Source organism: Typopeltis vanoorti, chromosome 12 (genome assembly GCF_054136105.1).
Source record: "Typopeltis vanoorti isolate ZY-2024b chromosome 12, IOZ_Tvanoo_1.0, whole genome shotgun sequence".
NCBI classification, from domain to species: Eukaryota; Metazoa; Arthropoda; class Arachnida; order Uropygi; family Thelyphonidae; genus Typopeltis; species Typopeltis vanoorti.
The window spans coordinates 12,990,755-13,014,613 of NC_143560.1; the positions used below are offsets into that span (position 1 = coordinate 12,990,755).

At 35.2% G+C, this 23,859-nt stretch overlaps 1 protein-coding gene across 1 annotated transcript in view; it reads left to right on the forward strand.

Annotated features, from left to right (window-relative positions):
* LOC150100586 (glycerol kinase 3-like) overlaps nucleotides 1–23,859 on the forward strand; it is a 473,098-nt gene that overhangs the window by 206,867 nt on the left and 242,372 nt on the right. The window contains exon 9 of the mRNA XM_090401838.1: nucleotides 16,538–16,605. Within this exon, the coding sequence (XP_090257964.1) occupies nucleotides 16,538–16,605 (68 nt within the window). The remainder of the gene's footprint in view (nucleotides 1–16,537; nucleotides 16,606–23,859) is intronic.

Sequence of the window (23,859 nt, forward strand, 5' to 3'; positions counted from 1 at the left end):
TTTATGTTGGGTCATCTGTCAAAATAAATATTAAAATACATTATGATAATTGTTAATAGAAAAGTGGAGATGAAGAGAAGGTGAAAGGAGGAAAGAAGCTGAGGAAAAAAAAAAAAAAAAAGAGAAGTTGGCAGTGTGTGGGGGGGGACAATTCAGTAAAAGGAAGATCGAGCTGCAGTGCATTTCTTGCAACAGCTGAGGGCAAACAAATCCAAGGTAGCACCTCTGCTAATAATAATACTTTTGCATTATAAGATACTGAGACAAGTGATGTGAAGTCAACAGTTTCTATATACAAGTAGCCCATTCCTGAAGATACCTCATATGTAAACTTTGTATGCTTACACTTCAGTAAAACATTAACACGTTCGCTGCCAACTACGAGTATACTCGTAGTGGGTAATCCTGCTTCACAAGCCAGCTACGAGTATACTCGTAGGACGCTTACCGCCGGGAACGAGATTATTGTAGTGACCTTGAAGAACTGAAAATGCTTGGCTTGTGGGGCTAGCTTCAAAACTGTGTATTCTCATAGACCGTATATGCTCTGTACAAGCCAACTACGAGTATACTCGTAGGTCGTTTACCTCCGGTAACGAGATTATCGTACTGACCTTGAAGAAGTAAAACAGCTCGCCGTAGGGGAACAGACCATGAAAAAGTAGCGTGGCAGCGAACGTGTTAAACAAGAATATAATTTCTTGTCAAATATAATTTAAATATGGAAATGGATAACAGAATAAGGTAGAATGGTTTGGTGAAGCAAAATAAATTAATTTATATGGAATAATATAAATTGATTTATAAAATATATAAATATATACAGGTAGCTCTCACTTTAGGAATTCCCGCTTTACGAATTTTTTGGATCATAATTTTTATTTTAAATTGTGCATGGCGAAGGTGATTAGGAGCATAATGATCAGTTAGAATGAACCTCAACCACTCACAAGCCTTGGTGACGCGTGTATTCATAGTTTTCTTCAATTACACACCTGATTTTTTATTTTGTTTTATTTTTAACTCTAACACTTTCACTTTTCCAACACCGTTAAAAAGAAGCAACAGTGCAAAACCAGAAAATGAGTGAAAGAAACAGAGAAAAGCAGTTACGTTAGAGAAAAGATGTGAAATTATTACCAGCCATCAAGTGGGTAGCACTGTTAAAGCTCTTTCTGAAAAATTTTCTCTTCTGCTTTTACGGTTTACACCATTTTAAAGGATAAAGAAAAATATTTGAAAGAAGTAAAAAATGTGCAATCTATGCAGTCTACATGGTTGTGTAATAAAGAAACAGGCAGTATAATTCCTCATATGGAAAAACTGTTAACTGCTTGGATAAGCAACCAAACTCAACGATTATACATGCCTATTACCTATGCAACAATTTATTATTATTATTACATCACACCTCCAGGGAGTCCAAAGACTTATTGAGGGATGCATCTACTCTACAACTCCACATCTCACTACTCCACCAACCTTCATCATCTACCGCCGACTACCACCACTAATACTTTCACAGACAATCGCAAACATCCATGCCCACGGCAGGATTCGAACCCGCAGCCTTTTGGCTGTAGAGCTGATACGCTAACCACTCGGCCAACCAGGCCAGCGTGCCAGAGCATTAGCCATTTTTAAAATACTGAAAGACAAAAAGGGGATGACTGCAAAGAGACCTTTGCTGCAAGTAGTGGGTGGTTTGACCGCTATAAAAAGTGAACTGGTTGGAATAACATTAAAGTACAAGGTGAAAGTGCAAGCTTCGCCTTGTACTTTAATGTTATTCCAACCAGTTTTTTAATGTTATTCTAACGAGGCTGCAGAATCTTATCCAGAAAAATTAGAAGACATAATTAAAGAAGGAAATTACTCGCAATCGCAGATGTTTGACGTCGATGAGACTGGCATTTTTAAGAAACAAATGCCTGCAAGAACTTACATCGAAAAAGAAGAAAAGAAGAATCAATACCGGTTTTAAAGCATCAAAAGATTGCATCACTCTACTATTAGGAAGAAATGCTGCGCTGCTGGCGATTGTAAGTTAAAATCCTTATTTGTGCATCGACCAGAAAATCCAAGAAGCCTAAATGGAATTAATAAAGATACTCACCCAGTACTATGGAAGGCAAATGAGGTGACTTGGCTCAAGGGTTCCCTATTTGAAGATTGGCTTATGTATCACTTTGTTCCTGAAATGGAACTTTATTGTGAGAAAAAAAACAGATTCTATTTAACCACCTAACCGGCCATTATGGATCAAATACACATCCTGATATGCTTCATATCCATCATATATTTCAATGCAATGTCAATGGTAATACAATTTTAATATGCACTTTGCATCCATGATAACCTTGATGTCTATAGCCGTCTTGGCCAGTAGCACGGTTAAGGTGCTTTTGATAATTGACAATGCACCTAGCCATCCCTCATCAGTAGTTTACATTTGTCCTAATGTAAAAATAATCTTTTTACCTCTAAATGCAACTTCTCTTTTACAACCAGTGGATCAGAGAATGATTGTGATGTTTAAAGCACATTATCTCAAAGAGACTTTTGAAATGTCAATAGAAGCAACTTATCAAGATGGAAACTTTTCTATCAAAGAGTTTTAGAAGAGATTCAACATTTTAGATGCAATTTGGGTAATGCAGAGTGTCTGGCATAAAGTTTCAGAAAAAATTATGAAAGGAGTATTGGCATAAACTTTGTCCTCAGTTTAATGATAATTTCAAAGGTTTTGAAGACCCAACAAAGATTGTGAGTTCTGAAAATCAAGCAATCTTAAGTATGGCTAACCAGTTGCAAATGGAAGTTTCAGAAGATGATGTTAATGAGCTGCTTCAATGTCACACTATGGAACTCTCACCTAATGATCTCCTTGAATTAGAGGAACAAGAAAGAAATGAAGAAGAAAAACAAAGAAGATAACGAATCTGAAGCTCCAACTCGGTTTTTCACTTTAAAAGGCCTAGACGATGCATTTAAACTTCTCAAAAAAAAAAAGCTCAAGCAATCTTTGAATCATAAGATTCGGATTTAGAACGATTTAGTAAATTTTCCTGCAAAATGAATAATGCTTCTGCTTGCTTTTGAGCTATTTTAAATGAAAAGAAGTGAAAGTCAACGAAGCAGATAACACTCGAAGTCTTCTTTGAAAAAAAATAAAAGATGCACCACAGCTTCCTAATATATCTCCTATTACCTCAACAGCTACCGATTTACCCAGTGATATAGAAATGAGCTAATTTTTTTTTCAAATAATTTTTTTTAATTTAAAATTTTTCTTATGTTATTTTTTAAACGTGTAAATCTTTGGGCAGTAAAGTCTTTTCTTATCATTTAATATTCATTTTATATTTTATATATTCCTTCTTATGAACATAACTCTCACTTATAGCATTATTTCTAAGGCAATTAAACTCGCGATTTATGAATGGTCGCCAGAAACCAGTTAATGTTTGAAGGCAGGAACTACCTGTAATATAAAAGACAGTATTCAAACTAATTTTTATTTATGAATCTGGCAGCTTGGTTAGAAATGAAACAGTTAATTAAAAACTAGAGACCATGGGTTTGAGTTTTGAGATAGGGGTATGAACAGATAGCATTAATGGCAAAATCATATTAAAAATGAAGATATTAGGAAGTAATTTAGAAATAAAAAAAAAGAAAGATTAGCAAAACATGTATTTGATGCTAGTATTGCAGGAAAAAGATCCTCAGGAAGATCAAGATGGATTGAGGGTCAGTGGTGACTGACCAAAATGTCAGATCTTAGAATATTTGAGTTCTGACCAATAAAATATTAATTTGGTAGAAAATGTAAACTTAATCATATGAACCAACATCTAACCCATTGAACTCTGACTATAAATAAATGAGCTCTTTATATCATTTCTGTCTTCATTATCTTTTGTGTTTTGTGTTAGTAGCTCTAGGCTCAGCCAAGTGGAATAGCAACTGGTTATCTACATTATATTTGTAAGTAATTTATAAACTTCAATTAATTCTCTCCTCCTTCTGTTAGTTAATTTCAACAAATGGTAGTTTACCAACTGAGTCTCATAACTTTCCTAATTTAGTCTCTCAGTATACATGTATTTAGTGAATCTCTGTAAACCTTCAATTCTTTTGACTTTAATGCATTTGAAGTCCGAGTGATGAAAGCTTAGAGCCATAATCCCAAGTTGACCTAACCAGAGGCTTATATGAAGGTATCATAACTTCCTCCTACAAATAGAATTTAATCAGACAAACATTTTGCTGTACTTCACTAGTAGTCTTACCAGTATAATTCTTGAATTCCTTATCCACCATAATACTCAAAGTCTTATATTCAATAACTCCTTTGTGATTCTTCCCATTCAATTTATATCCACCTAATCCTGGTTTATTGCCAAACTAGACCCCACTTCTCTGTTCACTTTGCCAGTCTTTTAGATCATTGTGAAAAGGTTTGAGGTCATCATGACCATTTACTACCCTACCTAATTGTTTATCATCAACAAAGAGAGAAATTTTGCTATCAATATATAAACCAGTATACAGTCGGGTCTTTTTTTATGCAGTAGATATGTTCCACAGAAAACCGCACAAAAAAGACTTAACTTACGTTGAAAAATTAGGGATACGTTCCATAATTTTCTAAAACCACATAAAACCGAAGCAAAAAACTGAATTAAAAGAAACCTAAAATTGCATAAAAAGTGTATAAAAATTCAGAAAAATAATAATGTCTATAGCTTCATTCATTTAATTTTATCGAAAAATAACAATTTTTTTTACATTTTTTCATCAGAATTATCGTCGCTATTAGATAATATTCGACAACGTTTGCGAAATGATGTGAAATCACTTTTATCACCAGAAGAGATAGCAGTGCATCAGATCTATATGGTAAAGGCAATGTTTCTTCATAAACAGAATTAGCACAATTCGTCTACATCATTCTGGCTAAATGTATCAAAACCTTCTCCACCAATTTCATGTACCAAACTAATGATTTCAGCTGATTATGTAGATGTTTGAATGGTTGCACTGTTTGCAACATATCCAGGCCAACTGCTTTCCAGCAGGCATTTAAAGTTTGTGGTCTTATTTCAGCGATAACAGATGCAACATGATTCAAACAGTCCAAAATAGATTTTTTTTCCAACGTCAGCTACTATTAATGATTCATTTTCAATTTATATAGTTTATCCTATATAAATTGAAAAGTGTGCTTAATGTAATATTTTTTAAAAGTAGCAATTATACCTTGAACTAATGGCTGAATAATGCTTGTTGTATTGGGTGAAAAAAACACTACCTGCACATTCGGATGTTCTAAATGTGGATGACTTAGTGCATTGTCAACAATTAATAAAACTTTAAAATCAAGAGCTTTTTGCTTCATATATGTTTCCACTTCTGGTACAAAGCAATGATTGAACCATTCAGTAAATACAGCAGTGTTACCCAGGCCTTTGTATTAGCCATCCAGTGTAGCAGCAGCTGTTTTAGATCTTTGCCTTTTAGAGCACGTGGATTTAGAGATCAGTTTACTAGGAGGGGTTTCAACATTCGATCTCCTCATGCATTGCTACAAACTATAGTTCGCCCAACAATTAGAGGTCCCTCAACACTTCTGCGCATGTCAGAAAAAGGAGAATCCATTCCAATAATAGGGTAATCAATCTGTCTTATGGGATGTGTTTGTTTATTATTACAGGTTGGAAAATTTAGCTTTTTATTTACGAACATTGTAGTTTTTAAAGTGTAACTATTTTGCTTGTATAACAGTTGGAAAAATGTACGTAGAGTATTAACAAAATTAAAAAAGGTATAGCATAAAACAAAAATTTAACTAAGTTATTTTTAAGAAAGTTTTCTATAAAATAAAAATAATTATACAGAAAAATAGAAATTTTTTCAAATGAACTTAGATATTCTAAACTTACAGTTGAGAGAACTGAGACACTTTAATATCCTAAACCGATTAATTATTTGACTTGTTGTGACTCTTTTAACAAACCCATGCAAAAAAAGGTTGGAAAAAAATACCATTATCAAATCCTTTTAATCTTCATAGTCATCTGAATCGGTGTCCAAATCGCTATCACTTTCACTTAAACTGATCACCAAAGGTTCTCATAATTCTTCGATAATTTCGTCTCTGTCCCAATACATATTTTTCAATGAGGGAACATGAAAGCAATATTTTCCCCAGTTTCGAACTGTAATACTTTCAATTGCCTGTTCTGAAAGCTTAAAAAGTTTCGACATGTCAATATCTTCGGTTACGTTGCAATGGCGAATGAAACTTTTCACTTCTGCCCAAACATATTCAATAGTATTAATATCACAATGATATGGTGGTAGCCTCAAAGCTAGAAATCCATGCTCTTTGAGCATCATGTTGAATTTAAATAGTTTAGTTGTGGGCGAGTTTCTTTTAACCAAATTAAGCAATTCAATTTTTCGCATATCTGGGGAATGAGAAATGTTATTTGCAGAGAGCCAATCCATAAGAACTTGCTTCTTATTAGACCAATTTGGAACTTTGTTTGATCAAATAGAGTGATATGAAGCGTTATCAATTATAACAACAACATTTTTAGGAAGGTTTGGAATCAGTTTTTCTTCTGCCCACTTTTCAAAGATCGTAGAATTCATTTGCCTATGGTAATTGGCTTTGTATAGTAAGTTTGAATTCGGTAAAAAACCCGTTTCTCCACCCACACACAAAATTATTATGCACCGCGAGGCATTTCCAGTTTGTAGCACTCCACATTCTTCTTTAGACTGCCAACATTTTCCATAATTTAAATTACTATCAATCGAAGTTTCATCTAGATACACAATTGGTTTTTTCCCTCCCTGAAACATCTTATTGCTCTCAAATACTGCGTTCTAGATAAAACAATGTCACTTTGTTCCATGATAAGTTTCCTTTTATTCTGGAACTTTTTAAAATAAAATCCGATTTCATGAAGTATTTTCCTTAAAGTTTCTCTTTTCCAAGGAAAATTAATTTTTTCTTTAAGCACAGGAATCAATTTTGGAACAGTTGGCACTCTTTTCTCGACCACGTAAAATTCGTGAATAGTTCTTATAACGTCTACATCAAAATCATTCAAAGCTACGGTTTCAATGGTTTTCTTTACTCTGGCGCTTTTTTTTTTTAGGAGATTTAAATTTTGGCTTACCTTCACCTTTTGATTCCCTACGAATTCTTTTAACAGTTGACCCCGATAAGCCCACAATTGCACTTGCACGTTTTATGACTTGAGAAAGGGGAACAAGGAGACGATTCTTTTTCGCAGAATGTCAGCACATTATTCAATATTCTTTTGCAAGAGCTACTGAAATGTTTAACAACAGAACTTGTTGACTGTACTGGATCCATCATACAAATTCATAATAAAAAAAATAATGCAAAAAAGTGACAACAAAAATCAAGCTAGTATTAGTACAGCGACAGACAAGAAAGCACATAATTTCGCATGTTGGTGACCAATTCATACATCCTTCATTTCTTTCTCCCCTTCAGCTTGAATCGACTATTCTTGGCAAAATGCCAAGAAGAGATCTACAAACGGTGGGCGAACTATAACAATGTTATTCGATCTTTGCTTGCTTTAAACCTGCTTGCTTTTTTCTCAGACTTTGTGAAGTAAATTCGACTAGGCATTTTCTTCCAAAACTATCCTGTTTCTTGAGTATTAAACACTTGATCAGGACAACATCCACCATCTTCAATAAATTCGACTAACTTCTCTTGAAAATTTTTGACTGATTCATCTGCTGCTGCAACCTCGCCTGTAATCTTCACGTTATGAAGTGCATTCTTTTTAAAAACCCTGTTAGTCATTCTTTGCTAGCCAAAAAATTCTTTATCAGCCTGGGAAGCAGAAGTAGATGGATCCAATTGCTTCATCTGTTCATAAAACCGAAGAACTTTTTGTTTAATTAAATAACCACTTATAGGAATTCTTGTTCCTTGTTTGAGTTAATTCTTCAATCCAAATTACGAGTTCTCATTCCATTTTTTCTAATAAAGCATCTCTTGAGTACGATGATAATTTGGCACTTAGATTTGTGCCAGAAATTACAGATTTTCTTATTGCGACTTCATTCTGTTTAATTGCTGTTATAGTAGATTCGCCTAAATTAAAATGTTTACCAATCGTCGCAGATCCCTCTCCTTTCACTAAGCGATCTAAAATTGCAATTTTCATTTCCAAAGAAATTGTTTTTCTTTGGGAGTGCTTTTTTTTCTCTCCACTGGGCCAAATAAAATCTTTAAAATAAAAATTAGCAAAATTTAGACTTAACGATAATGAAAAGACAAACACTTACTCACATGCAAAATTAAACTTCACGGACACTCACTGCTTACACGTTACGCCAGAATGTGCTACAACACGTTTTTCATTATGTACAAAGGGGAAACCCCAAATTGGCATGAAATATGCACCTCATAACTTCAAAACTGCATAAAAAAGATATGCATAAAAAGAGACCCATGTGTGTGTGTGTGTGTGTGTGTGTGTGTGTGTATAATTATTATAATTATTATTATTATCCAGGCCTCCATGGAGTCAAAAGACTTATTGTGGGAGATCCTTCCTAAGAAATGCAAAGTCTATCAAGATTCATCGAGGGGAGGTCACCCCTAAGAAACACGAAGTCTATCATACCACTCCTTAAACTCATTGACCATTCTTGCTCTCAACACTCCATCAGGCAATGCATTCCATGGTTCAACCATCCTCCATGCAAAGAAACCACTCCTCACCCTCTTGCTCACAGTTTCCTTTCATAACTTCCAGGGATGGCCTCTTGTCATCACTCCTTCTCGCTGTTCAACCAAGCGAAAGAACTCCCCAATGTCAACTCTGTAACCACCTTTCAACACACACACACACACACACACACATATATATATATATGTTGACCCTGATAAATATGCTGAATATTAAAATTGAACCTTGGACCAATCTGCTTCTAATCACCTGACTCTCTTGGAAGTTTCCCTTTTTAAAAAACAGTTTTTTCTGCTTCTTGCTACCTGCCTATCTTACTTATCCACTTAACTAAATAAATAAATATTGATACTCCATAGACATGTATTTATCAACAGGCTCACATGTGCAAAACTATCAAATCATTTGCTGAAATCTAAAATATAAAAATCACATTGCTAAAATATAAAAATAGATCTACCTAGATCAAATGACCCATTACAAAAACCCATGATGCATGCTGCTTAATGAATGATCTCTGCCAAGAATGTCAGTAATTTCTATGAGTTTGTCAGTAATTTCTATGAGATCAACTGGCCTATAGTTCTCCATTTGATATAATGAGCCACCATATGAATTGGTATTATCATTGCAAATTTCCAGTCAGTAGGAAATAAATGGTTTAATTTTCCCTGACATACATTTATTTACTATCAAAGGTGCTTATATTATCTCTACCCCCCCCCCCAGTTATTTTATCTTGTATTAGATTTATCATTGTATTTATTGGAAATTTTTCCACTTAGTTATAGTATAAATTAAAGATACCAAGAAATTTACTTGGTTTAATCTTTTATCCAAGTGTAAGCAAACAAGTTTGCACCTGAACTATTTTCAGGACTTGGGCAACTCGTATAAAGAAGCTAATAACTTCATACCACTTGCCTTAGTATCCCATAATGCAAAGCACATCTTCTTGCGGACATGTATAATGCTATGGAAAGGATCCCATAATGTGACTTGTTTGTTTACACTTGGATAAAGGATTAAACCAAGTATATAATTTCTTGATATCTTTAATTTACAGTATATCCAAGTGGAAAAACTTCCAGCAACTTTCTCTAATCCAGAGCATTTTAATAATAAAGTATGACATGCTTTGGCTACTCATATATGAAAATATATGAGTAGTTCTTTAGTAATTCTGCATTATTTCAACCTTGGTATCACCTCTGGGTCTGGATCCTTCTGTTGAGACCTCAATAAAGGTCAAATGATGATATAAAAGAGCTAAGGCCTTTTCTCTATCTCATGCTACCTATCTGTCTTTCTTTTCCCTAATATTCTCAGGCTCTCTTGCACCTCTATACTAACTACTCTAGGCCTATTATGAGCAACCCTTTACTTTTTCACCTCAATAAATGTCGCAAATAGTCTGGGTGGTGACTCTTCCCATAATGTATGATGTGGTGTTGCCTACAGCACCATGAAACAATCAATTTTCCAGCACTTGTAGCTTGATTGAGCATAATCCTCCCACACCATCCCTTTCAAGAACATTCTTGCGATGATAAGCAGGACCACTTTCATGCCAGATCAAGTGTCATCTAGAATCAGTAGAAAGACTAGAACGTCTTGTCTGTAAAGAGTACATTAGCCCATTGGTGTCTTGTCCAATTTTTATGGATGCAACATGATTAAAAATGTGCTCTATGATGAGCTGTGGATAAATGGACACCGATTACAGGTCTTCGGGTGCATAGGCCTACTTGTGGCAGATGTCTTGCCTGAGTTTGTCAACATATCCACATACCCGTGCTTGAATGCAGCCAACTTGCAAGTTGACCTGCTGTGGTGCGTTGATTACGTTTTGCTGTTATAATCAAAAATATGTCTTCCTGCTCTGTGGGAGAGTGAGGACAATCTCTTAGCAAATGTCTTCAACACATTTCATTAGTCTGACATACTTTCCAAAGTCTGGATGCAATGCTGTGTGAGATTCCAAACTCTCTGGCAATATGGGTAATTCTGTGGCCTTCTTCAAGCTTTCTAGTAATTCTTCCCTGCATGAAATCATCTAGGTGATGTCTTTGAGACATTACAAGACATCCAAGTTTTCAACTTTATTTCTTCACAAAAAGAGCTTCCTTTAAATACAGTTTGCTTAGCACAGCCTTTTTCCCTTTATCCTGTTGAGCACACACTATTATGCGACTTTATCCTGTTATGTGAATCCTTTGTGTGCGATTTGAAAATTTGAATGTTTACCTACTAACCATTCGAAATTGTCAGGTTTAGAAATTGTCACAAGATTTTTGACTTTGAGTTACTTCCATGACAAGCTGCTTGAAGCTGTTTTCTTGCAATAGCTTAATAAATATAGCTTTGTTCTTCTCATGAGATTTCACTTTCTACTTAGGCAATGTTCAGATAATTAGACTTATTTTGCACTCATCATCTTTATTTGGTAATTCATTTCTTTGTCACTAGCAGTCAATCCACTGGTCTGTAACAACACTGCACTGTATATTTGATAATCTGGTTAGACTCATCCTCACACCACATGGCTTCAAACTCAATGCCGCATGAAATATTATCTCTGGTATTGCAGTCATAGTTCTCATCTCTGATTGAATTCAAATCATTCAATATCATTAGGGCCCCCCCCCCTTTTTTTTTCCCTTGTCCTGTGTCTGTCCATCCTAAAAATACTGTTCTGTTTATACTTGATGACAGTTAGTATGTTTGCTTCTGATAGCTAGGTCTCACTAATCTGTACAATCTGAGGTAAAGGCAACATACTCAACTCTTTGTTTCTGATACTAGTAGCATTCATGTACAGACATAATAATTTACCTGCATCCTGTTTTTTTTTTTTTTTTCCCATACTCATTTCCATAGTCAGCATGACACAGTTGGACAACTGCAGATCTCTGTTCTTATCTATTGCTTAATTATACTGACATCCTTGCTCATGCTTGAGAAGTCCTAGCTGGACAAACACAAAATTGTTCTCTTCTCATAATCATTTCCATGAGAATGCATGTTTCAATCATTAATGCAGTTACATAACATTGTTACCTTCCATCATAATCCATAATCTCCATACCATTTAAAAATTTCTCAAGACTTCTGATACCAAACACATTCAAGTGAAAGCTGTCCCTCTGATACAAATCTATTCTTCTCTCAAATTCACTCCACACATCCAAAAACTTGCATTCATTCCTTCTACACAGCCTGTGCATCAAATCATTTACCATCACAGCCTTCTTCTTAATTCATTCCTGTCATATTTAAGTAATATACTTACTCTTTTCACTTTCTTAATCTTCATTCTTGCTTCTTCCAACAATCCTTTGATATTCTCTGTTATGCTGAACTTATCACTAGTTAATTCATTTGTACCTACTACTAGAATTACAATCTCTTTTTGTTTTCTTTTTTTCAATCACATGAGCTATATTTTTAATTTTTGTTCTGAGAAAACTTGAAGTTATAACCTAGTTACCAATAGCATATTTTTTGATAATCACCATACCAAACAATATCTTCTTTTAACAATCGACTTTACCTACTTGATTTTCGTTATGCAATAACTTATCTGATTCCATTTTTTGTTGTTTCTTGTTTTGCTGCTTATCTTTCTTTTCCTTCTTTCTGTAATTCCCACATTGCCTGTCTAATAATTTGATTTAACTTTGCAGTTTTGGAGGTTAATTCATTTTCTCTATTCTTGTGTTTGTCTTCAGCAGAGCAAGTCTTCTTGTTTTCAGCTTTGCTGTTCTTGTTATCCTTCTCTTTCTTGTGCATTTTTAGTGTCATTTTTTAGCTCTATTTAAATTGCAATATCTATATGTTATGATAAACCTAAATACTTTAAAAACACGAAAATCTACACTAATCTATTCTATATATATAAAAAGATAAACTGAAATTTGAAATGTTTTTATGTCACGTTTTTTGTTTCTTCATTGTTTTGAAACTTCATTGTTTGAAACTTACCAGCCCAGAACTCGGAGGGTTGGGCAGCGTAGGCACCAGGAGGGGCAAAGCCCCCCTAGTATACTATAAAACATTAATTTTTCTAAGAAACCAAACACGGTAATGTTCAGTTCAATGAGATTTTAAAGAATGTATGTGGAGCTAATATAACTGGTATTGTGTCTGGGTTGGCAGTTAAATTTGTAAACAACATTGAGCTCTAGTAATACATTACTTTGTTATTATTGTTTTTTGCTTTAATCAGTTTTGTAGTTTGTTAGTGGTGATAAAGACAGTTTTGTAAATTGAGTACTTGAAGATGTTTGATGGCTTTGTAGATATGAATATATGAGAATTTTAAGATGTCATAAGTATTTGATTTTTCAATGTGGGAAGAGGGAATATGATTTCTGACCAAACAAAATACATATTATATAAGTTGTTGGGGATAATCCCAGATATAGAAGATATGTTTAAGGCACGTGATTTTTTGGTTTAAAACAAGTATGTGAGGATGAGTATTTAATGAACTGTGTTAATATTACAGATTTTTTATATTCTGAGGATTATAAGAGGAGAAAATGCTTGTAAGCTTGGGCTTCATTAACATAAATCTCAGCTCTTACTGCTTCCCATGACTTTTATACATAACTTAGCTCTCTTACCTTTAAAGGCAAGATTCTTTAACTTCAATGAAATGAAATCAAAAATCTTTAACTTCAATGAAATGAAAGTACAGATATTTCATACTGAAATTAACAGTACATCATCAATGTGTAGAAACCAGCAAATCAAAGAAGTGGGAATACAAGGTACATACAACAATCAATTTACCAATTTATCCAGTGGAGGGAAGCTTGTCTTCTCCATAAAAGCAATTTTAAATATGAACGCCTTTTCAAAGAAAGTTGCAAAGCCCTTTTACATTGGCCAAACCTGAATTGGAATGATTGCCTCTCTCTCTCCCAAAAGTTTGGGAGATTCTCATTCTATGTAAACATCAAAAATAGTTTTAATATTATTATTATTATTTAGGCCTCCAAGGAGTCAACAGACTCATTGTGGGAAGTCATTCCTAGGAAACACAAAGTCTATCATACCACTCCTTAAACTCATTGATCGTTCTCGCTCTCACCACTCTATCAGACAATGCATTCTATTCAACCACCCTCCATGCAAAGAACCACTCCTCACCCTCTTGCTCACAGTTTCCTTTCGTAACTTCTAGGGGTGGCCCCTTGTCATCACTCCTTCCCACTGTTCAACCAAGCGAAAGAACTCCCTGGTGTCAACCTTGTAACTACCTTTCAACAGTTTAAAAGTCTCAATCATATCACCTCTCCTATCCACCAAATCTGCAGTCCACATTCCCTCAGCCAATCTTCATAACTAACATTGTACAGTCCTGAAACCATCTTTGTTATCTGCCTTTGTACCCATTTCACAGTTAATGTATCCCCTTCAAATCCTGGGGACCAAATCTGAGAACAATAGTCTAAGTGTGGTCTGATCAGTGTCTTATACAATGAATGATAACTCCTTTATCATTCCGTTGTGAAATACCATCCAGTCCCACAGCTTTACTGACATCCAGAGTACTCAGTATTTGGAGCACGCTCTCTTCCTGAAACCTTGAATCTGCCCTATCCCTCTAGTATTAAAATTTACTCTTCCAGGATGAAATACACCAATAAAGTGTACAATTCCACTATGTCCTTTTCATCAGTCACTCTATTCCAATTTTTATCCCACAATGTCATGCTTCCACAATCATTTCTCCTCCTACTGGTCACATAGCTGAAAAATTCCCTAGGATTTTTTTTTGGATCTTAGGGTCAATCTCTTCTCATATTCCAGTTTTGCCTTCCTTACCATACTAGTCACTGTCCTGGCCTATGTCTTATATTCTTCATGCATCTGCTCTTCACCCCTTTCCTTATATCTCTTCCATAGCCTCTTTTTCACATGCAGTTCCTGTTTAGTATTGTTTGCCATCCACTTTACACCATCCAGTTGTGTCCTCTTCTTCACTCGTGCTGCTAACAAATATTCCTTCACAATTTCCCAAGCACTAATGATATCCCGTCCCTCCAATTCCTCCCCCATGAAACTTCCCCAAGTTGACGTCTACGACTATTATAATCACCTGCCTTATAATTCCCCATACATTCCTGTCTCTTTGATACTCCTGCATATCTATTCATCTCAAGTCAAAACCACATGGTCACTCTCTCCAAATGGTGGGCGAGATGTCATCTCAGTTATTATCAACTCTTCTGATGCTATGACCAAATCCAAAACTCTTGAACCTCTTGTTCCCTCTATTACATGTTGCATAAGACATTTGTCCCTCAAGAATTCTAGAAATTCCATTCCTTATTTCTACATGCATCTTACTCTCCCCAATTTATACTGCTGTAGTTAAAATCTCTCATGACAATCACTCTTCTTGCACTTGCAAAACTCAACTGTCTAAGCATCTCCTGGTCCCCACCCTCTGTGCTGCTTGGTTTGTAGCAACACCCTACTAAATATCCCCTAACCTCACGCCATATGTTTTCAAAATCATTAGTGTCACTGCCTTCCAAAGCCTCCACTCTTAGACGACATAAGTCATCACTTATCATAAGCAGTACTCCACCAACACGCTTTTCCTTACCTATTTATTAATTATATTATTTATATTATATTATTTATTAATATATTAATTTCTAGCACATGAAAACCATATTTAATTGGTAAACCGATTGTTATATGTGCCTTGTGTTCCTGCTTCTTTGATTTTCTTGTTTCTATGCACCGATGATGTACTGTTATTTTCAGTATAAAATATTTGTACTTTCATTTCAAATTTGTAAAATAGTTCCATCTCCTTCCTCCTTATTTGCTATTTTAAGTATAAAAATAAAAGTGAATCTTATCTTAATTATAAGATGTACTTTCCTCCACATTATACGTGGAGGAAAACTTGCATGGTCATTATAAGAAGTACCATTTTCTTATATCAAGCTGATTCTTATATAATATCATTTGATTGAGGCATTTTATCTTGTTATTGATTTTTTTGTGGAATAGTGATGAAATTTGATTGCGATAAAATAACAGTAATGATAAAAGTTCTTCAGTAATTTTAATTTGAGAAATAAAAATAACAATAATGTAAGCAAGTAAGATATCACTTTTAGCTGCTTTCATCCTATACAAAATGAGTTATTTCTTCATTACATTCATGAATGTAACTTTTACACTGATTTAATTCAATTAACTTTTGTTACATATATAGCCTATGAAGCTCATTCAGTATGCAGATGGAGCCCTGTGGTTGGAAAGACCTGTCTTTGAATCATGTCTAGGTTGCAAATATCCTTTATTAGGACTTTTTAACAGAAGGCTAGTTAGCCAGTCACATATCACATACAGAGTTGGTAGGTTTTTCCCTTCCAGAAGCTCAACTTTATCATCCCTCAAAACATGTACTGGCCAGAACACATACAGTTTGCACCCACAATGCAGATAGAATTAACTGCCCTGTCATATGCAGCATCAGGTTTATAAGAAGCCAAGTTACTTAGTCATGATAGGCCATTATTATGCCTAACTAGGAGAAGATGACACAAGAATTTATATATGGCATGCAGAGTTATAATGAATAATAATGGATGTGATTCATAGTTTGTCTGTATTTTAAAATGCTGTAAGATATGACTAGCTCTTTTACTGAAATAATTAGAAATATATTGGTTGTTAGAAGTAAATTCTTTATGGGTAAAAATGGTAAACTGCACACTGCTTTTTTATTTTATTTTTTCTGTTAATAGTGCCTTGGTGATCAGAGTGCAGCATTGGTTGGACAGTCATGCTTTTCCATGGGACAAGCTAAAAATACGTGAGTATATATAATTTAAAAAACAGATTTTCATTTTGAAACCTCAGATAGATACTGTTGCACTCAATCAGGTAGCGTGCTTGTAATATTAACTGCTTGGCAAAAAACTGCAAAATTTACATCTCAGACATTGAACAATAATACATCCATTCTGTGGCAGGTTTCATTCATGTTGTTGTTATGGTGTTTATAACTCTCATTTGATTGTGGAATTACACTGCTGTTTGATATATTGTTACTTGTGGGTGTGTATAGGGGTGGGGGGAATAAATGAATTTCATCACATGATGTCAAATCACTAATTGGCTTATTTGGAAACCTAAATGGCTTTAAAAATTTCCATGTTTAGTTTCTAGAGTAATGTTTCCAAAGTGTCTAAACCCTGATGTACATTAAAAAAAAAAAAAAAAATCAACAAAAATAAATTTTGAAAACAAAAGACCATATATTATTCTTGTTGGAGGCTTAATGGATTTTTTACAACACTCAAAAAGAATTAAAATAGAATTTAATACTTCCTATATTTCGTCCTAGTCACTAGGACATCTACGTGGATTACAAAAACAATTAATGTAACATGCACACAAATATCATACAATACTAAGCCCAACCATGTGGTTGACACTAAAGTCCTATCTAGGTGGAGCACCCTCTAAGGGCGGTAGTAGGTGGCCTGGAATGTAAGGTGGGACCTCTGGTGATGAGTGTTTCCCAAATCTTCGGAAGCTTAATGCAACCATATTTATTAAGATTTGGTTGGTTTCTGAGAGCTGCTGCTGCTTCTATGAAAAGTCTCTCTTTCTTGAATTTGCTGTGGTGGAGCATGGTGGTTTTCTTCCATGATACCCTGTGGGTGGTGTCCAAAACATGGTCAGCCAAGCCTGAATGGCTATAGTTGTGTTTACAGATGTAAGACTTGTGTTCCTCCAGGCGGATGGATGCTGATCTGCCTGTCTGTCCAAAGTATGCCAGCTTACAGGAACAGGGTACTTTGTAAACTCCAGGCAGACAGAGAGGAGGGAGCTGATCTTTCGTAGAACGGATAAGGGTAGCAAGTTTGCAGTGGGGCTTATATGCTGTGTGTAGGTTGTACTTTTTTAGTATCTTGGCTATTTTTACGGATGTGCCACTGATGTAGGGTATGGTGATGGCATTTTTAAATTCTTGTTGATGAGAAGGATGGGGAATGGGGGAGAAACTGATTTTTTTTTGATACTGTGATCGCTATAGCCATTGGAGAGGAAAGTGCTGTGTATGTGGTTAAGCACAGTAGTGAGGATGGTTCCACTGGAACAAAGATTGTGGGCTCTCTTGGTAAGAGTTTTAATAATGCCATATTGTTGAGAGGAGTGGTGGTGGGAGAGTTTGTGAATGTATCTGCCTGTGTGTGTGGGTTTTCTGTATACAGCGAAGGCAAGTGTATCATTAGGCAGGCGTGTGACTAAGGTGTCTAGGAAGGGTAAACAATTGTTCTTTTCCTTTTCCATAGTAAACTGGATTCTTGGATGTAGGCTATTGAGATGACTGAGGAAGGAGTCTAACATGTCTGGGCCATGAGGCCAAATAGGGAACACATCATCTACATATCTTAGCCAAATAGAAGGTTTGAGTGGGGCTGAGTCTATGGCTCGTTTTTCAAAATCTTCCATATAGAAATTGGTAGGGGGGTGAGAGGGGGGGGACCCATGGCGGTTCCCTCTATCTGCGTGTAGATTTTGTTCTTCCAAGAGAAATACCCAGAGTTAATGGCAAAGGAAAAGAGATCTAAGATGTCAGAGGGAAAAACTTTTTCTAAGAGAGATAAGGTGTCAGTTAAGGGAATATTGGTAAACAAAGAGGAGATATTATCAAAGCTTACTAATATGTCTGCATTATTCAAGGTTAAATTTTCTGTGAGGGCTTTAAAGTGGATCGAGTTTTTTATATTGGAAGTGGACCTTCCGGTGAGGAGGGTCAGAGAGTTGGCCAGATGTTTAGACAGTCTATAGCAAGGTGCATTGGTGGCATCTACTATAGGCCTGAGTGGGGAATTGGGTTTGTGGATTTTTGGTAAACCGTATATTCGGTGGGGGATGGGAGCGGAAAGGTTTAAGTTTTTTTGTGATGTCAGGGGGCCAGGAAGATACTTTTTTAAGTAAGATTTTTAATTTCTTAACTTGTGTTTTTGTGGGGTTGTGTTCTAGCGGGATGAAGGTAGCACGATCGCGGAGGATAATTCTAGTAGTAAGACTTATACGTTGGTTAGACATAACTGGTAATTAGTTTACGGAATTAACAACGCATATAAAGTATATTAATTAAAGGTAACTTTAATGAATAACTTCTATGTTTCGGCAATGTCACATTGCCATCTTCGGGAACATAAAGATATGGTATGTGCACTCAGGAACTAACACAAAGCAAATGAGGCAAAAAGCAAGAAACTAATATTGTTCCTAAAGTCCTGATGGTGCCCTCTTGTGGGCTAATTTGGTAGTCTTGGCAGTTGAGCTGAAGTTCTCATAATGAAAGTCTCCCAAATTTGGGGCAGTTTCATGCACCCAAATTTGTTGAGGTTAGGAACGTTTTTATTTGGGTAGCAACGAATTTTATGTGGGTATCTAAGGCATGGCAGACCATGCCTTAGATACCCACCATAAAATTTGTTGGAAGAAAACAAAAATAATCCATCGCAGCAAGTTTAAATACGAAAGATTATTCAAAGAATCTTCAGCAGCTCTAAAAAACATTCCTAACCTCAACAAATTTGGGTGCATGAAACTGCCCCAAATTTGGGAGACTTTCATTATGAGAACTTCAGCCCAACTGCCAAGACTACCAAATTAGCCCGCAAGAGGGCACCATTAGGACTTTAGGAACAATATTAGTTTCTTGCTTTTTGCCTCATTTGCTTTGTGTTAGTTCCTGAGTGCACATACCATATCTTTATGTTCCCGAAGATGGCAATGTGACATTGCCGAAATATAGAAGTTATTCATTAAAGTTACCTTTAATTAATATACTTTATATGCGTTGTTAATTCCGTAAACTAATTACGCGGAGGATAATGTTCATCTTTTTGAGTGTTGTAAAAAATCCATTAAGCCTCCAACATGATGTCCTCATAGCACTTAAGCCTCTACACACACATATTATTCTGTTTGTGAATCCAATTCAGACATCAGTCTTCAGTTCAGTAACTGTTAACTCTTGATTTATATGTTGGAAGATTTCCATTGATATAAAATTATGCTCATTCATCTGTGACTATATAACTAGTTCTAGGCAAAATTTAGGAACATCAGTGAGACATGGCCAATAGAAGATAATATAATTAGTGGGAAGCCTTTTAACATCAGGGTTGCTTTTAAACCTATTTTAACTACACGGCACATGTAGTTAAAATAGGTGGCTCTCCTAAGAACAGCAACGCTTTCTACAAATACGCAGGAGTTTACAGCATACCGTGTTCATGTGGACTGACTTACATATGCCAAACTTCACGAAGCCTAGAAATCCGAAAGAAAGAACATGTTGGAGATGTAAATAATAACAGAACAGACACCTCAAGACTAGCACATCATTTCTCAATTTCAAACCATGCCATTGATTGGGACAATAGCTCCATACCATACATCGAAGAGGATTACAGATGGAGAATCTTTAATGAAGCCTCAGTGGTACTCCAGACAGCAGACAACCTCAATAGAAACCAAGGCATAATATTAAAAGACATTTGAAAAACTTAATAAATTCATTGTGTTTAGCAGAACTCAATTATGCGAAAAATTATAAAACGCGGTTTAATAACAATGACTAAGTCTTTACGCTTTATGCTCTTGATGTCACGCAAGCTTTTCAATTTTGTTTAACTGATTTTTAGGTCATTACTGCATTCTTTTGTTTTAGCATTTAATGTTAGTATAACCTTTCTCATCTTGAAAAAGCCAGACAGACCATAGCTGGCGAAACTTGTCGACGATTATGTATATATTGATGATGAAAAGTTTATTTTCACTTGGTTAGATTATAATAAACTTATTCCTCTTTCTTTTAAGGTTACACAGTGATCAGCATTCATATTTATGAATTTAGGGACACAAAACACACATGTTGAAAAGATTATTTTACTGATTAATAATAAAATAATAACTTTACGTTTCGACCCCTGTATTGAGGTCATCTTCAGAAGGATACATTCAGAAGTATAAGAACAAGCTACATGCTGTTGCATTCTATACAAGTAAATTACATCTACGTTGTTAACTAATCTTTTTTCCTAGCCTGTCCTCTAGTGAAAAAAAAAAAAAATTAAATTAATAAATAAAATAAAATAAACAAAAATAAAATAAAAACTACAATGAACTCTGCTAAAGTCCTCACATACTAGGATTCTTCTGGAATTATACAGTTTACATTGTTATATTATGATTATCTTCTGGATTTGTACAGTACAGGTTGCTATTGAATGTTCAAGAAAAAAAAAAAAATACACTTCACTAGGTCTTGTATTGAGATTTTTCTTCGTGGTTGCTATGAAGGTTGTAGATGGGTCCTCCACTTCATAGCAACCACGAAGAAAAATCTCAATACAAGACCTAGTGAAGTGTTTTTTTTTTTTTTTTCTTGAACATTCAATAGCAACCTGTACTGTACAAATCCAGAAGATAATCATAATATAACAATGTAAACTGTATAATTCCAGAAGAATCCTAGTATGTGAGGACTTTAGCAGAGTTTATTGTAGTTTTTATTTTATTTTTGTTTATTTTATTTTATTTATTTATTTAATTATTTTTTTTTTCACTAGAGGACAGGCTAAGAAAAAAGATTAGTTAACAACGTAGATGTAATTTACTTGTATAGAGTGCAACAGCATGTAGCTTGTTTTTATACTTCTGAATGTATCCTTCTGAAGATGACCTCAATACAGAGGTCGAAATGTAAGTTATATTTTATTATTATTCAGTAAAATAATCTTTTCAACATGTGTGTTTTGTGTCCCTAAATTCATAAATATGAATGTATAATAAACTTAGTTTAATCCTTTATCCAAGTGTGAGCAAACAAAGTTTGCACCTGAAAGTATCTTTAGGACTGCAGTAAGGTGGTACGACACCGGGCAACTCGTTCCAAGGTGGAGCAAGCTAACATCATTCCTATCTCAGTATCTCCCATAATGCAAAACACATCTCCTTGTGGATATGTATAATGTTATGCATTAAGGGAAGGGCCACTACCCAGACTAGTTTCGACCTCTATTGAGGTCTCTTCAGTGGGGGCCAGGCCCAAGTGGAGATACTGGGCAGAAGCATTAGCAAGGTCATCTCTACCTATAGGAGTTGCCAGGACTGGGATAGTCTAACCAAGTGAAAAATAAACTTTCAACATCTTTCTCTAAATCCAGAATAATTTAATAAAAAGGTGGCACACCGTTTGGCAACTCCTATAGGTAGAGATGACCTTGCTAATGCTTATGCCCAGTATCTCCACTTGGGCCTGGCTCCCACTGAAGAGACCTCAATAAAGGTTCAAACTAGTATGGGTAGTGGCCCTTCCCTTAATGCATAACAGTATACATATCTGCAAGGAGATGTGTTTTGCATTATGGGAGATGCTGAGATAGGAGTGATGTTAGGGTACAACATCACTCCTATCTCAGTGGTGGTGGTACAACACTGGGCAACTCCTTGCTGCACCTTTGCAAGGAGTTGCCCGGTGTTGTACCACCTTACCCCAGTCCTGAAGATACTTTCAGGCACAAACTTTGTTTGCTCACACTTGGATAAAGGATTAAACTGAATTTATTATAGTCTAAAAAATTTTGAAAAGAAAAAGATGTTGAAAAATAAACTTTCAACGTCTTTCTCTAAATCCAGAGTAATTTAATAAAAAGGTGGCACACCGTTTGGCAACTCCTATAGTAGAGACGACCTTGCTAATGCTTCTGCCTGGTATCTCCACTTGGGCCTGGCTCCCACTGAAGAGACCTCAATAAAGGTCCAAACTAGTCTGTGTAGTGGCCCTTCCCTTAATGTATAACATTATACATATCCGCAAGGAGATGTGTTTTGCATTATGGGAGATACTGAGATAGGAGTGATGTTGCCCGGTGTTGTACCACCTTACATCCAGTAAGTATACTGTACCTCCAGTCCTGAAGATACTTTCAGGTGCAAACTTGGTTTGCTCACACTTGGATAAAGAATTAAACTAAATTTATTATTGATTATGTATATATGTTTATCAAAATCATGGTCCAATAAAAAATCCAATATAATGTATCATATTTAGTAAAAAAAAAAAAAAAAAAAAAAGACCAAATATTAACTATCAAAAAGGAACAATAACTTCTCTATCCCTGCTCATTGATGTATTCTTCAACAACCATAGTCTGCTCTTTTGGTTACCCTCACAATATACTCTCTAAACTTCAACTCTCTATCCATAATCTCAGTTTCTTGAAGTTCATTTCCATCAATATAGTAAATAGCTTGTGATCTCTTCTTTCCGAAGTTCAGTTTGATCATACTACTATTCTATTTAAGTCATATGCAGGATTTCTACATCACTTACATTTACTATCACACTTCCCAGTTTTGCATCATCAGCCAACTGAATATTTTCCATTAGATCATATCAAATCTGTTCTCATAGGGAGAATTCCATAGACCTGCCACAATCTTTGTCACTCTTCTCTGGATACCTTCCACAACTTCTTCATCCCCCCCCCCCCACACACACAGAATCCAGGTATCCAGATCTGTGGCAGATGTGCATTATTAAAGCCTTATTAATGACTTATAACTGAAAATTTCCCATCAGATCATTTCCTACATCACTGATGTACAAATTAAACAACAAAGGACCAAATAAATGAGCCCTGTGATACACCAATGGTCACCTGCCTTCTTGTGAATTCACCTACTCCATAAACTACTCTTTGATATCTGCCCATCAGCCACCCTCTAATCTAAATAATCAGATTATATCCATCTGTATTTGCTACAGTTTATGCAACAGAGTTCTATGTGGAATCATGTTACATGCCTTTGCATTGTCCAGTAGTATCATCACTGAGTAGCCCATTTTAGTTGTTGAACCAATATGAATTTTTTCTAGCAAACTTGCTTTGTGTGAGTGTTTATATATATTTTTTTAAATAGATTAAATGACTATAAGCTGAGAGATAAAAATAGGAACACTATTTTAATTAAGTAGACTGCACAACTAGTTTCGTCTTCATAGAAGACTTCTTCAGGTGCATAACAAGAG